Raw genomic sequence first — 13,408 nt, 5'->3', positions numbered from 1 at the left:
ACCACTCACATGTTTATTTACATGCAACAGTGGTCTAGTGAGTGCCAACACTGTAGGAGCCTAGTTTTCTGAATGCTCTCAGATCCTCTGGCTCCACCTGTGACTATCAACTACTCTTTAGACAATATCCAATACAACAGATTGGTAAAGCCATCAATTCTTACATTACAAACTCTATCTGCCTCTGTCAGGTATGCTTTGTTTCTTGGGAAGATAACAACCAATGTTCAGCATCAATCTCAATGATTTTTCTTTTTCTTTTCTTTTTTTTTTTAAACAGCGAATCAACAGTCACATATTTGCCTTCAAATATACACGGTTTGAAAGCAGTGAACAACTCTAGGATTTACCGTAGTCTTCTCTCATCTTCCTTCCTCCCTTCCTCCAAAAGAAGGCTAGTAAAACCCACTTACTCTAAGGTAGGCCCAAATATGAGGCGGCCAAATAAGAACCCTGAAAGGTTCTTACGAGGGGACATACTGAGACCCACAAAATCCAGGACCTCCACCCTAAAAGTGACTATTACTTTTTGATAAACATGAAGAGTTTCTCCAAGTTATCAATCAAGACTGGTAGCAAGAAGATTTATTTTAACATTACTTCTCCAGGGCACCTTTTGTGCAACACCACGGGTGCTAGAGTTATTACAATTTTTGGATTTGGGCATGATTTAAAAAACATTTCACTTTTTAGCATAATGCAAAATTAAGCTTCCACTCTCCTACAAAAGAACAGAAAACTCCATGTATATATCTGTACATCTGCTTCTCCAACCTGAGAAATAATTCTCTCTAATCAGTAATTCATATTAAAAACAAACTTTCATATAGAGTAGCTTTCATGCATGTAACTACAGCACCTAAGCCCTACCACTTGATTCACTCAATTTGCTTAAAACCATTCACAAAGAGAAGAGACAAGTTAGATTTTACTTCTCCTTTGCCTTGTCATGAACAATAACTAAAGCAGTGAAAATTCAAACAGCTATGGTTAGTACTTTGCAGAGGTTGTACTGCCACTTTAATTAAGTCAAAGGCATATGTGTGGAGAGTAAAACTGTTCTAAAATGAAACCAAAAACAAACAAACAACATTTAATTCAGAAAGAACATGGGTCTCTGTTTAGTCCTTTTAGCTAAAGAAAGATAAAGATTTTAAAAAATGATACAAAATTCCACCAATGGGAACTATGTACTCCACCAACTTTTAAGACACTGTATCTTCTTTGGTTCCAAAGACTGAACCTTCTGAATCCAAAGAGAAGGCAAGTGAGCAAGATGACCTGTAACCCAGAACAAATTCTCTGGGTCCTGTGATACTGTATTACTGCTTACTTCTGCAGTGCAATACTGCGCACTTCTCCAGATGCATCAAAAAATAATTACTTTTGATTGCACAGGTACTTCTCTGAGCAATTTTCCTTGCCTACAAATCTGGTATAATAGTGCTGGGATAATGTAATTTAAGCATTTTCCATTTGTTAATATATAAGAGGTAGGCAAGCAGACTAGAGAGGAGAAAGGAACCAAGAGTCTAAGGGGAAGGAGATGCTTTTCCTTCTAAATTATCATATGCAACTCAATCCCAATTGTGGTTGCTCAAATCCAATTGACTTTAATGCTTTTCTCCACATGGAAGTAAAGTGGTTACTTCACGGAAGAATTTAATCCAGTTCCTCCGGCCTGGCAAAGGTTTTTGTTTTTGTTTTTGTTTTCCATCAGAGAGTAGCTGACTTCAGTAAGGCATTTATAATATCCAAGGGCTTGTTTTCCTTTAAAAAGAAATTAAGAGACTACTCTTATCAGACTCCCCTCCTTAGGTGTTTTGGAAGAAAGTTCCTATGGAACAGAAATTCTGTAACCTAGGATCACAGACCCTTTAAGAGTGTGGTTAAATCTTATTCACAGAAAAATGCACAAGCAACAGAATTCTGCAAATAGTCTACAGAACCAGGTAAAGAATTACTAGCCTATAGACAGACAAGACTATGGAAAAGATGGTCAATGTGGCAAGTGGCATCCTTGAGGACCTCTCCCTCCCTTCATTCCTTAACCAGCATGTAGGAAAAAGGTGGGAGTACTAGTGCAGGCCTGTTCCAAGGAATGTGGGGTTCCATTCATGGGCAACTTTGGCTTGGAAGCTTCTCTCTGGCCTAGGGATGCACTGCAGTCTAAGACTATCTGTCAAATCTTTCCTTCCTCTCTCCTTTCAGAGGTGTCAGACTTGCCCTGTGGTCTGAAGACGCCACTGGCCTTCAGAGTATTCATATGGTCTTCTCTTTCCTTTTGTACTTCCCAGGAACTTTACAAATTAAAAAAAAAAAATAAGAAGGAGATGGAGACGGAGAAATAGTAAGGTTTTAAGAGTTTGTTTGTTTGTTTTTGACAGAGAGAACGTGGGGGGTAGAAAGAGAATCCAAACAGACTCCACACTGTCAGCGCAAAGCCCAAACAAGGCTTGAACCCATGAACCGTGAAATCATGACCTGAGCTGAAACCAAGAGTCGGAGGCTCAACCAACTGAGCCACCCAGGCATCCCAAAACTCTAATAATTTTAATCCTTCTTGGGGTCTGCTTCTAGGAGAATTCAGACTATCCACCAGCATGTGCTGCTGTTTTCACAGCACCTTTACACAGCGCTCAGAATAAAGGACCTTGGACTCTTCCAATCCTCACTCCAGTAGCACCCTTCTACACAGAAACTATGCCTCTTAAGACAATGACTTCTTGCCCAATGGGATGAAGCCCCTGGAAGCCCACAGGTCAGTGATGTTCTGGTTTCACAGACACCAAGGGTAGTTTTGAAATTTTTGCCTCCAGTTCTAAGACAAGACCTACAAAGGTTAAGCACCAATGGTTATGACAGAAATTACCATGGAAGGCCAAATTAATAAGGTCCGATGTGTAAAAGGCATTACGTTTGTCAGGCCTGAATATAGGACTCTCACTAATGCTAGAAAAATCCTTCACATTTATACTAATCATGGTTCTTTAATTTTCAAAACCAAGTTCTGAACAGTGATGACACTATTCAACGGGGAGAAGACACCATCAGGTCAAGTAATAACAGCCAAAGCAAAATCCTAGTCCAAAGTATGAGTGACCTTCTGTATTCACCAGAGATTCCAACAGTTAGTGTGCAACTCAAAGTCAGTTCTTAGATGTGCCAGCAGAAGCTCTTAAGTATGCAAATGCTCTGTTATCTGGATGCCACAATGCCCCAATCATGCTCAGCATTAGCTGAGGCTTTCAGGTGAAGGAGTAGGTGAGATTCTGAGGTTGGATTGTACCAGAATCCAACCAGGTTCTATCACTTGTCCTAAATCACTTCTGTTCCATTGTTAATGTTTAGGGCATACAGTATTAAATGACAGTATCACCCTAACCTTTTCTCCTAGTAAGACATGTAAGGATCAAATCAGCATTATTTTTCAATCAGCACTGTGATTAAAACGTTGTAACACGAGACAGAGAAGGACCATCTTTTTAATTCAAGTTCCCCTTAAATTCTCAACCAGCAAACTAACCAAATACTTAGTTTTGTAAGCTTTTTCTCTTCCCTTCCCCCTGTATTCTTAGTTTATGATGTTAAGCTCTTAATGACAAAGAAGCCAAGCCCACCTGGGTAGTTTTCCAACACACGTAAAGCAAATCACAGTCATACTTCCATTTTAACCAAGCATGACAACAAGGTGACTGAGTAGCTTTCCAAACTACCAGAGCAGCAGGCACTACCTTGCATAGGCTGGCGTTAAATCTGCACTTCATAAATCGTGCAGGCTCCTGCCCATTTAGATGATCTCTTCTCTGCAGAATCGGCAGTCTAACACTGGTTCTTCCAAGCATTAAAAATCATCACTCTGCTATCCCAACTCACTGTTCAGATGGGTCTTCCTGAATGCAGCCTTTATTACAACCTCACTGCTGCTTCATACACTGCAGGAATACCATGTTTTTTAAGTCAGGAGCTCTCTTTCTCGCTTTATTATAATCAAGGGGTCTTACAACGACCCCGATACTGTTAAAAAGCACGGTGCTTTATAACAGTAAAGCTTCTGGAAAACCCAAACAAAAGACACGTCACCCGGTGACGTCAGCCTATATACAGTTCTGTGTGGTCGCAGCACATAAGCAATTCCATTCTTGTGCCGTTTCTCGGAAAAGCTTTTCAGTAAATGCACTCATGCTGCTCCAGGAGCTCTTCTCTGCAACAAGCCGCCCATCTGCCATCAACAAGTTAAGACCGAGAGAACTAACGGCTGCGGAAAGGAGAGACTGAAGCTTTGATTAACCAGCTGAGCAGTTAAAGGAGGACGAAATTTAATAACTTACATTCAAAACTGATTGAGGAATCAGAGAAGACAGAGAAAATGAAACCAATGCTTTCGAGAGGAATATCCTAAGGAAAAAATAACTCACCCTGCTGGATGATTTTACTCAGAAAGCCTGGGACACAGAAAACAGGAAACTGGTCAAAGGCTCCTGCATGTTAGAGCCTTTTACAGACTCACTGCGTTGAGTCTAACAACCGCGACTGAATGCAGCCTCCAATGTGCTCAGAAGAATGGGTAAGTCCATGCATTTATGTGTCTTATACAGTCAGCAAGGAATCATGCTTTCTAAAATAAGCCACCAAATTCACATTTTATGAGGGAGATCACTGTCAAATTTCTGGGTTTTGAGGTTTAGGTAAAAGCCTATACTGCTAATGACAGAATATTCTTTATCTTTTTTCTTAATGGTTTAAGTTGTGTTCTAGTCATACTAACAAGGTTAGTTTTTCTGCAGCAAATGAAAAATAAGTTATATGCAGTGAAATCTTTCGCCATAATGTTATGTTGTTTTTTTTAAGAGCTCATACATTCTGCTGAAAAATATCCTATCTTCTTGTTTTCCTTAAATTATATTCTGCAGGCTTACATTTCAAGTGGCCATTAGGGGCCCCTATGCTGGCAGCAATATATGCAATGAGTATGGTTTTAAAAATGCTGCCTGCCCTGGGTATGGCGTGTCCACCCAAATGCCGCTGCGAGAAGCTGCTCTTCTACTGCGACTCTCAGGGCTTCCGCTCAGTGCCAAACGCCACAGACAAGGGCTCTCTGGGCCTGTCCCTGAGGCACAATCACATCACAGAGCTCGAAAGGGATCAATTTGCCAGCTTCAGTCAACTTACCTGGCTCCACTTAGACCACAATCAAATTTCAACAGTAAAAGAAGATGCTTTTCAAGGACTATATAAACTTAAGGAATTAATCTTAAGTTCCAACAAAATATTTTATTTACCAAACACAACTTTTACTCAACTGATTAACCTGCAAAATTTGGACCTGTCTTTTAATCAGCTGTCATCTCTGCACCCAGAGCTCTTCTATGGCCTTCGGAAACTGCAGACCTTGCATTTACGGTCCAACTCCCTGCGGACTATCCCAGTACGCCTATTCTGGGACTGTCGTAGTCTGGAGTTTCTGGATTTGAGCACAAACCGTTTGCGAAGTTTGGCTCGCAATGGATTTGCAGGATTAATCAAACTGAGAGAGCTTCACCTAGAGCACAACCAGCTGACGAAGATTAATTTTGCTCATTTCCTACGGCTAAGCAGTCTGCACACACTCTTCTTACAATGGAACAAAATTAGCAACTTGACATGTGGGATGGAGTGGACCTGGGGCACTTTAGAAAAGCTAGACCTGACTGGAAATGAAATCAAAGCCATCGACCTGACAGTGTTTGACACGATGCCTAATCTTAAAATTCTCCTCATGGATAACAACAAGTTAAATAGCCTTGATTCCAAGATCTTAAACTCCCTGAGATCCCTCACAACTGTTGGCCTCTCTGGCAATCTGTGGGAATGCAGCCCTCGAATATGTGCTTTGGCCTCCTGGCTGGGCAGTTTCCAAGGTCGGTGGGAACATTCCATCCTATGTCACAGTCCTGACCACACCCAAGGAGAGGATATACTAGATGCAGTCCATGGATTTCAGCTCTGCTGGAATTTATCAACCACTGTCACTGCCATGGCTACAACTTATAGGGATCCAACCACTGAATACACAAAAAGAATAAGCTCATCAAGTTACCATGTGGGAGACAAAGAAATCCCAACTACTGCAGGCATAGCAGTTACTACTGAGGAACACTTTCCCGAACCAGACAATGCCATCTTCACTCAGCGGGTAATTACAGGAACAATGGCTTTATTGTTTTCTTTCTTTTTTATTATTTTTATAGTGTTCATCTCCAGGAAGTGCTGCCCTCCCACTTTAAGAAGAATTAGGCAGTGCTCAATGATTCAGAACCACAGGCAGCTCCGATCCCAAACACGACTCCATATGTCAAACATGTCAGACCAAGGACCGTATAATGAATATGAACCCACCCATGAAGGACCCTTCATCATCATTAATGGTTATGGACAGTGCAAGTGTCAGCAGCTGCCATACAAAGAATGTGAAGTATAATATCTACCCGTCATCAAAAATTACATCAGATAAGTAACCTATTTTACATAGTAGGGGATAAATACATACATAATTTTTACCAATGGTGACATTAAGCCTAATTTTCCAAACCAAGTGGAGACTTAAGTTTTTGAAGTGTTGAAGTATTTTTAATTTTTTTTAATGAACCCATATTTTAAGTGTTATATGAAGCAAAGCTCATATTAATTTGCACTCTTGTTGCAAAGTCTAAAAATGCTTATTTCAAAATAAGACATTTCATGTATGTAATTATTATATACTATCGTGTAAACATTTACACTAAGGTCTCCATATGCTATTTTTTTCTACTGAAAACAGTTTGGAAAGAAGCTACTGAGCAGAAAAAGATATGGATCAATACTTGTTAGATCACTGCTCTCCATCCCAAGAACCACAACTGGCTTGCTGCTTAAAAGGAGGCTTAGCAAAGTTTTCGTCTATGATAATTTGGTATTTACTCAAATCTACAATTTATTGCCAGTGTGGGAAGTAGAATTTCATGTATGCTGAAGACTGGTAAATATTAAACACTCTTCTTCCAGAGTTTTTGCCTGGGTTAGTAGACACTATCAAAGTCCACATTATGAAATCAGAACCCTTTATGTAATTCTAATAAGCTGAGTGACTCTTTAATATATTTAAACAATGAATCCAAGTGATTGTGAAAAGGTCTCATTACAATGAAATCAATAGTAAATAATCACACTGACTTCACATTATACAACTCTAATTTGACTTATAATGGAAATGTTGATTTTTGTGGCACTTAGACAATTTTTAAACTAATCTAAAAATCATCATTTTACTAATTAGTTTACTAAATCCTATATTTACATTTATATGTGAAAAAAGATTTAGAAATTATTTTGGAGAGAAAAGAGATAAACTGAGTCCATTTAACAATCCTGTGACCTGCTCCCTGTAGTATGAAAGCACACACACCAATTCTCTCCCTCCCTCCACGATCAAAGATGCCTTGACAAAGGGGTTTAAACCTCTTTCTTCTGCCTTTTCCTAATCTTCAAACCTCAAAAAGCCAAATTAAAAATAATCGGCTAGCAACAGAATATACTAGAATACAGTACAATGGAATCAAGAAAAAAATCACTTTCTAAATATGATATGCTAAAATTTGACTGTTTAATAAAGATACATATCCATACTGTAAGAGCAGTTCCCTCTAAGTGAAGGGAATAACATTACTGAGGCAAGCTTTCTCATGGGAGAATACCCTACATGCCTATGCAGCCACAAGGATGTGAAGGGATGAAACAGAAAGGCAGCATTTTGAAATGTGACCCGCAGAAACAGTTTAGCTTAAGTTAAAAAGGCAACCAAGAGTGAGGCAAAGGTTAACTACACAATCTGCATCAAACAGGGCAAGGCCCTGGGTCCTGCAGTTGAAAAAGAAAGTGTTAACAGATACATTCCATAATTAACAAATGATAACGATGCCACACTTTTCATGCAGAAAACTGCCCTAAGTATTTTGTTTCTTTGATTATGATTTCTACAAAGAAACTATGACATATTTGGGATTTAGATGAAAGTCAACAATCCATACATAATTTTTCCATAAACGAGGCTCCATGTATGCAGTAGCAAAACCCATTAAATTAGACCACTGACTTAATTTTGAAAAAATGAGCATTTCTACAACTGACATTTAATGTATGTGAAAAAAGGCATGTATCCTTAGAGAAAACCACAACCATTAAAAAAAAAAAAAAACAGGTTATCTTTTCCTTAAGATGACCATTAACATGATATCCATCATTCAGAGCATATTTTCCTCTCAGGATTGAAATGAAAACATGCTAAGACTACAGTTTAACCCACAAGATTTAATTATAATTTTTTTCTTCTTTAATACTAAGAGAAAGGGGTCTTCTTTAATACATTTCAAAGAAAACATGTCTTGTAAAAAAGCAGATGAGATCACAAATTATTAAGGTAAAAATGTGCTCTATTTTTTAAGGTGGATAGATTAGTTTGGCAAAGTCTCAGCCCAGCTGTGTTCAGCTGATCATGAGCGGTGAGCATTTCATTTCTTGTTAAACCAGCCTGGGCCTGCCTGGGCAGAGACAGAAGCTGATTTTACAACATAGAGCACAACTCACTACTTCCCCATGGAGGGGCTGGATCAGAAGCCCCATTACAAATGAGAACTCCACGAGCTAAAATTTACCAACCCATTTATCAGGGTAACCATGGCCATTTGTCTGGGCACAGCTTTGTCACAATACAACTGGGCCCGGAACACAGACTCCACCAGCCCTGAAGGATAGCAATGAAGTATTTTCCATCATTGCATCCACAACCAACATTAATTGAAATTATGAAGAATGAGAAATACTGGCTGAGAATTCCCACAGTAATCTTAAAGATTATAGTTAGTAAAATGGACCACCAATTGACAAAATCCTTAATGTATATAGAAAAGTAAATTGGAAAAGCAAGCCATTCATTAATTCTGGCGAACAGCATAGCAAAGCCACAAAGGAATATTTTCCAGTTGAAAACTGTAAAATTTTTTGCCCTCCATTTTTTCGCTAATGCTCTCAGAGAAAAGTAACAGTGCCAGATAGCATTTTCCTTTTTCCATTTAAAGTGCAAACTTCCCTTTTCAATTGCCTGTAGAAGGCAGGATTCCATTTAATTTTGGCCTATTTGTGTTTCAGTATCAGCACAGGTTTGAAGATGAGACTGTTAGTCATCTGTGCTCTCTTTACCAACTGGCTAGGGTAGAAGAGCATCACAGCTACACTGCAGATCCTGGTAATACAATGTTAGGGCTTTTGTTTTTCAGTGTAGTCTTATCTTCTTCAGCACCTCCTCCTCCCCCACCAACCCTGGCCTTTTTTCACTTTCAAGGTTAGAGGAAAATGATCATTTAATCAAGAACCAGAAAAATAATTAAATCTCTCTGGACAAAGAAAAGCTAAGAAGGCTATGATACTGTACCCACCTAGTAACCCAGAGCTTGTTTGGAATCGTTTATATTCATTTCTGTAGCTTGCCAGCGATTTCAATCACTCTTCTGAAATGAGAGTGGGCCGATAAATTTGCAAATCCACACACAACTCAGAGAATACCCACTGCCAACATCAAATAGCAAAGATACTAATTTTTTAAGCCAAAAATCTGCACTAACACATGTAATTTCTTAATGTGCCTAAGTTAATTTCTATACCGATTCAATGAATGGAATTGATTGAACTTTCCAACTCCACTAATTATTAAAATCCATCTGCTTATTCTAATGCTAGTCACCAAGAGCTAGACTCCATCTTTCCAATAAAAATGAGCCCTCTGTATCGCTAGGTCCAAAACCTAAAATTCAAAACAGGCATATCATTTTCTTAATGCATACTTCCTACACAGGGAATAAAAGGCTGTATAATGCCCCATTCTCTCCCTAAAATGTGGATATCTATATGAAATTTTAAAAGAATATTTTTAGAAGCTTAGCTCCTAACAGAGATATACAGTGACAGACCTGTCTCAAAAGTCTGTTTTAGGCCATGATTTTCCGATCTTATTGGCTAAAGAGCTTCAACTAGAAAAAAACTAAGGATGATAAAGTCATTCATAGATAATTAAATATTTCTGTTCTTAACCTAGGGCAAACTCATAGTGCTTGAATATGGCCAAAAACAAATAGAAAATGGCTGTTAAGCTTTCATCCAGCTATTACAAACATTTAGAAACATCTGCTACTCCTTCAACTAACCTATTCTTCTTCCTTGATAAACTAAAAACAAGTCTGATATATGGAATGTTTGATGAACCTTCTTATCAACACTGAGACTGGACACTAAAAGTCCAAACACATTGTGTTCAATTACCTTAAGAGCCTTTTTTTTTTTTTTTTTTTTTTTTTGGCTGGGAGGTGGGCAACTGGGTTGGGAAGAAAATACTATTATATTGGGGGCTGGGGTGGGGGTGGTAACAAAGTGCAGTGTACAGGAAAGTTTTGTTATTAAAATTGTGTATACTGTACAAAGTGAATGTCTTTTTTTTAAGCTTTCCCTTGGTAGGCAATCAATTTTGACACGTGAAACTTGAAAAAGCCATTTGTGACAGACACAGAAACCTTAAATGAACATCTATTTTGTACCATGTTCTCTACAATGCCAAATGTGCCAGTTGAGTAAAGGGCAGCTAATTGACTGTCTTCGTTAAGAGAAAGGTTAAACTAAGCTAAGAAAAAAGTAACGGGTGCGGGGTGTGGGCAGGTGGGGAATTGTCGGGGGTGGGGAGTGGGAGGCCTAGTTAAAAAGCTACCATGACAATACCTAACAGTTATACATTAACAACCACAGGGCCTAAGGTTGGCTGCCATCTCCCATTCTACCCAAAAGTAGACTGCCACCACACCACAGCCTGGGCAGCTTCAAAAAGGTTGCCTCTACCCAGCAAATGGCAACTTGGCCTTTACCTTGGGGGTCCACTGGTGGGAGACAGATCCCAGCAGCACCTTGCACACCACTCCTGGGAGGGATGTCCACAGGAGTTGATCATGCTGGGATCTCTAGGATCCCTACATGACCTATTCTATCCCAGACACCAGCTCAGTAAATATGGATATGGAAAAGGAAGCCACGATTTTCAACTAGTGTCCCTTGCTTGGCATAAATACCCCCCAGAACAGGATGCTATGCCTGGGCAGCACTGGGGGCAGAAAGGGCCCTGGTCTCAAGGAACTGACTGCCAGGAGCTGCCATACTTGTCAGGATACACTTATTACTTCTTCAGGTCCAGAGCAGTGCAGTAGGATCAGACAGGCAAGAAGAAATAAGGCCACCCCTTTCATCCAGAGATGAGGGGATCAGAGAATCAGAGAAGCTAGGACAGCGATCACACCAGGAATCTCAGCAGCAACGAGGGCAGAGGCAGGAAGGAACCACAGCACAAAATTTTATTGTCAAACTCATCCACTATGCACTAGAGGGCACAGGTGATAGTGGTTTCAAACTGCACAAAGGACTGAATTCCTATACTTTATGGAGTTAAAAAAGCTTATTAACCTAATTGTCATACATTTAAATCTTGAAAATCCCTTGTAAAGCTACATCTCATTTCTTTATCAGTTATTTTAATTAGTTTTGCCTGTATGCCACAGCATTCTCAGGTTCCCACTCAAATTTATAATAGATTTCTTCAAGGTCTGTTTCAAGTGATTTTTTTCCTTTCTTTAAATATATCTAACCAGCTGGGTACTCAAATCTCCCTTAGACAGAATGTACTACAAATTGTCTTTCACAAAGAGCCAAGGGAAAGAGAGGTGAAAAATCACAGCTATTCCTAACATTTCTCCTCCTTAGCATGAGTTCCTCCACACTAGCCAAAGTTTTGGAAACACTCTTTAGGGACAGATGTTGAGCCTCCTTTCCTCTATCCAAAGAGGACACTAAAGAGGAAGAAATTTCCAAAGGAAAGTACCATGAGGCATCCTATCATGCAAAGTTTGGAAACTTAACATACACCATCCCTTTATACATGGAGGCCTAAGAGTAAAGCCTAGCACATGGCCTCCAACTCAGGACCTCCCACCAGAAACCCAACATAAAGGAGCATCTGCGAACAATCACCCTGAAGGCAGAGGCCAATGACTCTACCACCACCCTAAGAGAGAAGACTCTCCTCTCACCTGAGAACTAGATTTTAAAACTGCAGTCTCAGAGACAATACCCAAAGTCTTTTTCCAACTTTCATCAAGCCCCTTTACCAAGAACCATGGTAAAAAGATGTAAAAATGTCATAACTTCACTGAATATCCTTTCAAAATTGTGTCCAGAGAACAAGAACTCCATTGTTAGGCTCCATATTTGTATTTTAAAAAAATACACACACACGCACACACATATATATACATATACGTGCACACATATATACTTATGTGTCTAACTTAAATACATAGTATTACATATACATATATTTAAATAATCTCTAGGTTACTTCTTTGAAAAATCAGACAAAAACTCTACAGCCATTTATATTAGCCCACATGTTCATCATCATGAGAAGCAAAAAGCTCCTCTTGAGATAGACTAAAACATTTCCCATAGCCTAGCTGCCAAACACATAGAGGCAAACTGCTCAGCACTTTAAACCTTTGACAACTATTTATTTATCACTTACATATAACTTAATTCTGTGACGTCAAGGAAACTTAGGAAAATACACTCCTATGTACAAAATGGTTGAAATAAGGATGCGAAAACATCAGAAGCAGGGATTCTTAATTCTAAGGGTCCAGGATATGTTTCACGGAATGCAAGAACCTCTTGTAATTATAATGCAAATATTGTATGTAAGTCTAAATATTTCCCCAGATTCTAAAGGGTGTTGGTAACTTACAAAAAAGCCCTAGTAGAGCAATGAAATAGTTCTTCTGAGTTACACTACTTTGTTGGGTTTTTTTAATATAATTTTGTTTTAATCTTTATTTAGTTTTGAGAGAGAGACAGAGTGCAAGGTGGGGAGGAACAGAGAGAGAGGGAAACACAGAATCCGAAGCAGGCTCCAGGCTGTCAGCACAGAGCCTGATGTGGGGCTAGAACTCACAAACAGTGAGATCATGACCTGAGCCAAAGTCAGACACTCAACCGACTGAGCCACCCAGGCGCCCCTGAGTTACACTACTTTGGCCTTGATCCTCCTGGTGGCTAAGGCAAAGAGCAAAACCAAAAGCTTTCATCTGATAAAAGGAGCACACTACTTTATTTGAGGGGAGAGACACTTACATGCAAAACCCTGTTAATTACTTATAAAATAGAACCAGCTGTAGGATCAATAAGGAAAAATGTCAGACAGTATCTCCAAAGAGGTTCTGAAGAACAGGCAAGCTTGTCAACCCTTGAAAAAGCTAAGGGTAAGGAAGTCTACATAAGCATGGTGCCTATAAAGTCAGCAAGATCGAAC

At 39.3% G+C, this 13,408-nt stretch overlaps 2 protein-coding genes across 5 annotated transcripts in view; one reads left to right on the top strand and one right to left on the bottom strand.

Annotated features, from left to right (window-relative positions):
- Positions 1-13,408, bottom strand: part of CTNNA1 (catenin alpha 1) — a 313,848-nt gene that overhangs the window by 53,508 nt on the left and 246,932 nt on the right. The window lies entirely within an intron of this gene.
- LRRTM2 (leucine rich repeat transmembrane neuronal 2) lies at positions 4,006-8,255 on the top strand. Its single transcript, XM_043589071.1, has 2 exons — positions 4,006-4,567; positions 4,914-8,255. The coding sequence occupies exons 1-2, from the start codon at positions 4,564-4,566 to the stop codon at positions 6,458-6,460; spliced, it is 1,551 nt and encodes a 516-aa protein (XP_043445006.1). The 5' UTR covers positions 4,006-4,563; the 3' UTR covers positions 6,461-8,255.

This window comes from Prionailurus bengalensis, chromosome A1 (assembly GCF_016509475.1).
Source record: "Prionailurus bengalensis isolate Pbe53 chromosome A1, Fcat_Pben_1.1_paternal_pri, whole genome shotgun sequence".
NCBI classification, from domain to species: Eukaryota; Metazoa; Chordata; class Mammalia; order Carnivora; family Felidae; genus Prionailurus; species Prionailurus bengalensis.
This window is presented reverse-complemented; position numbering and strand designations above follow the sequence as displayed.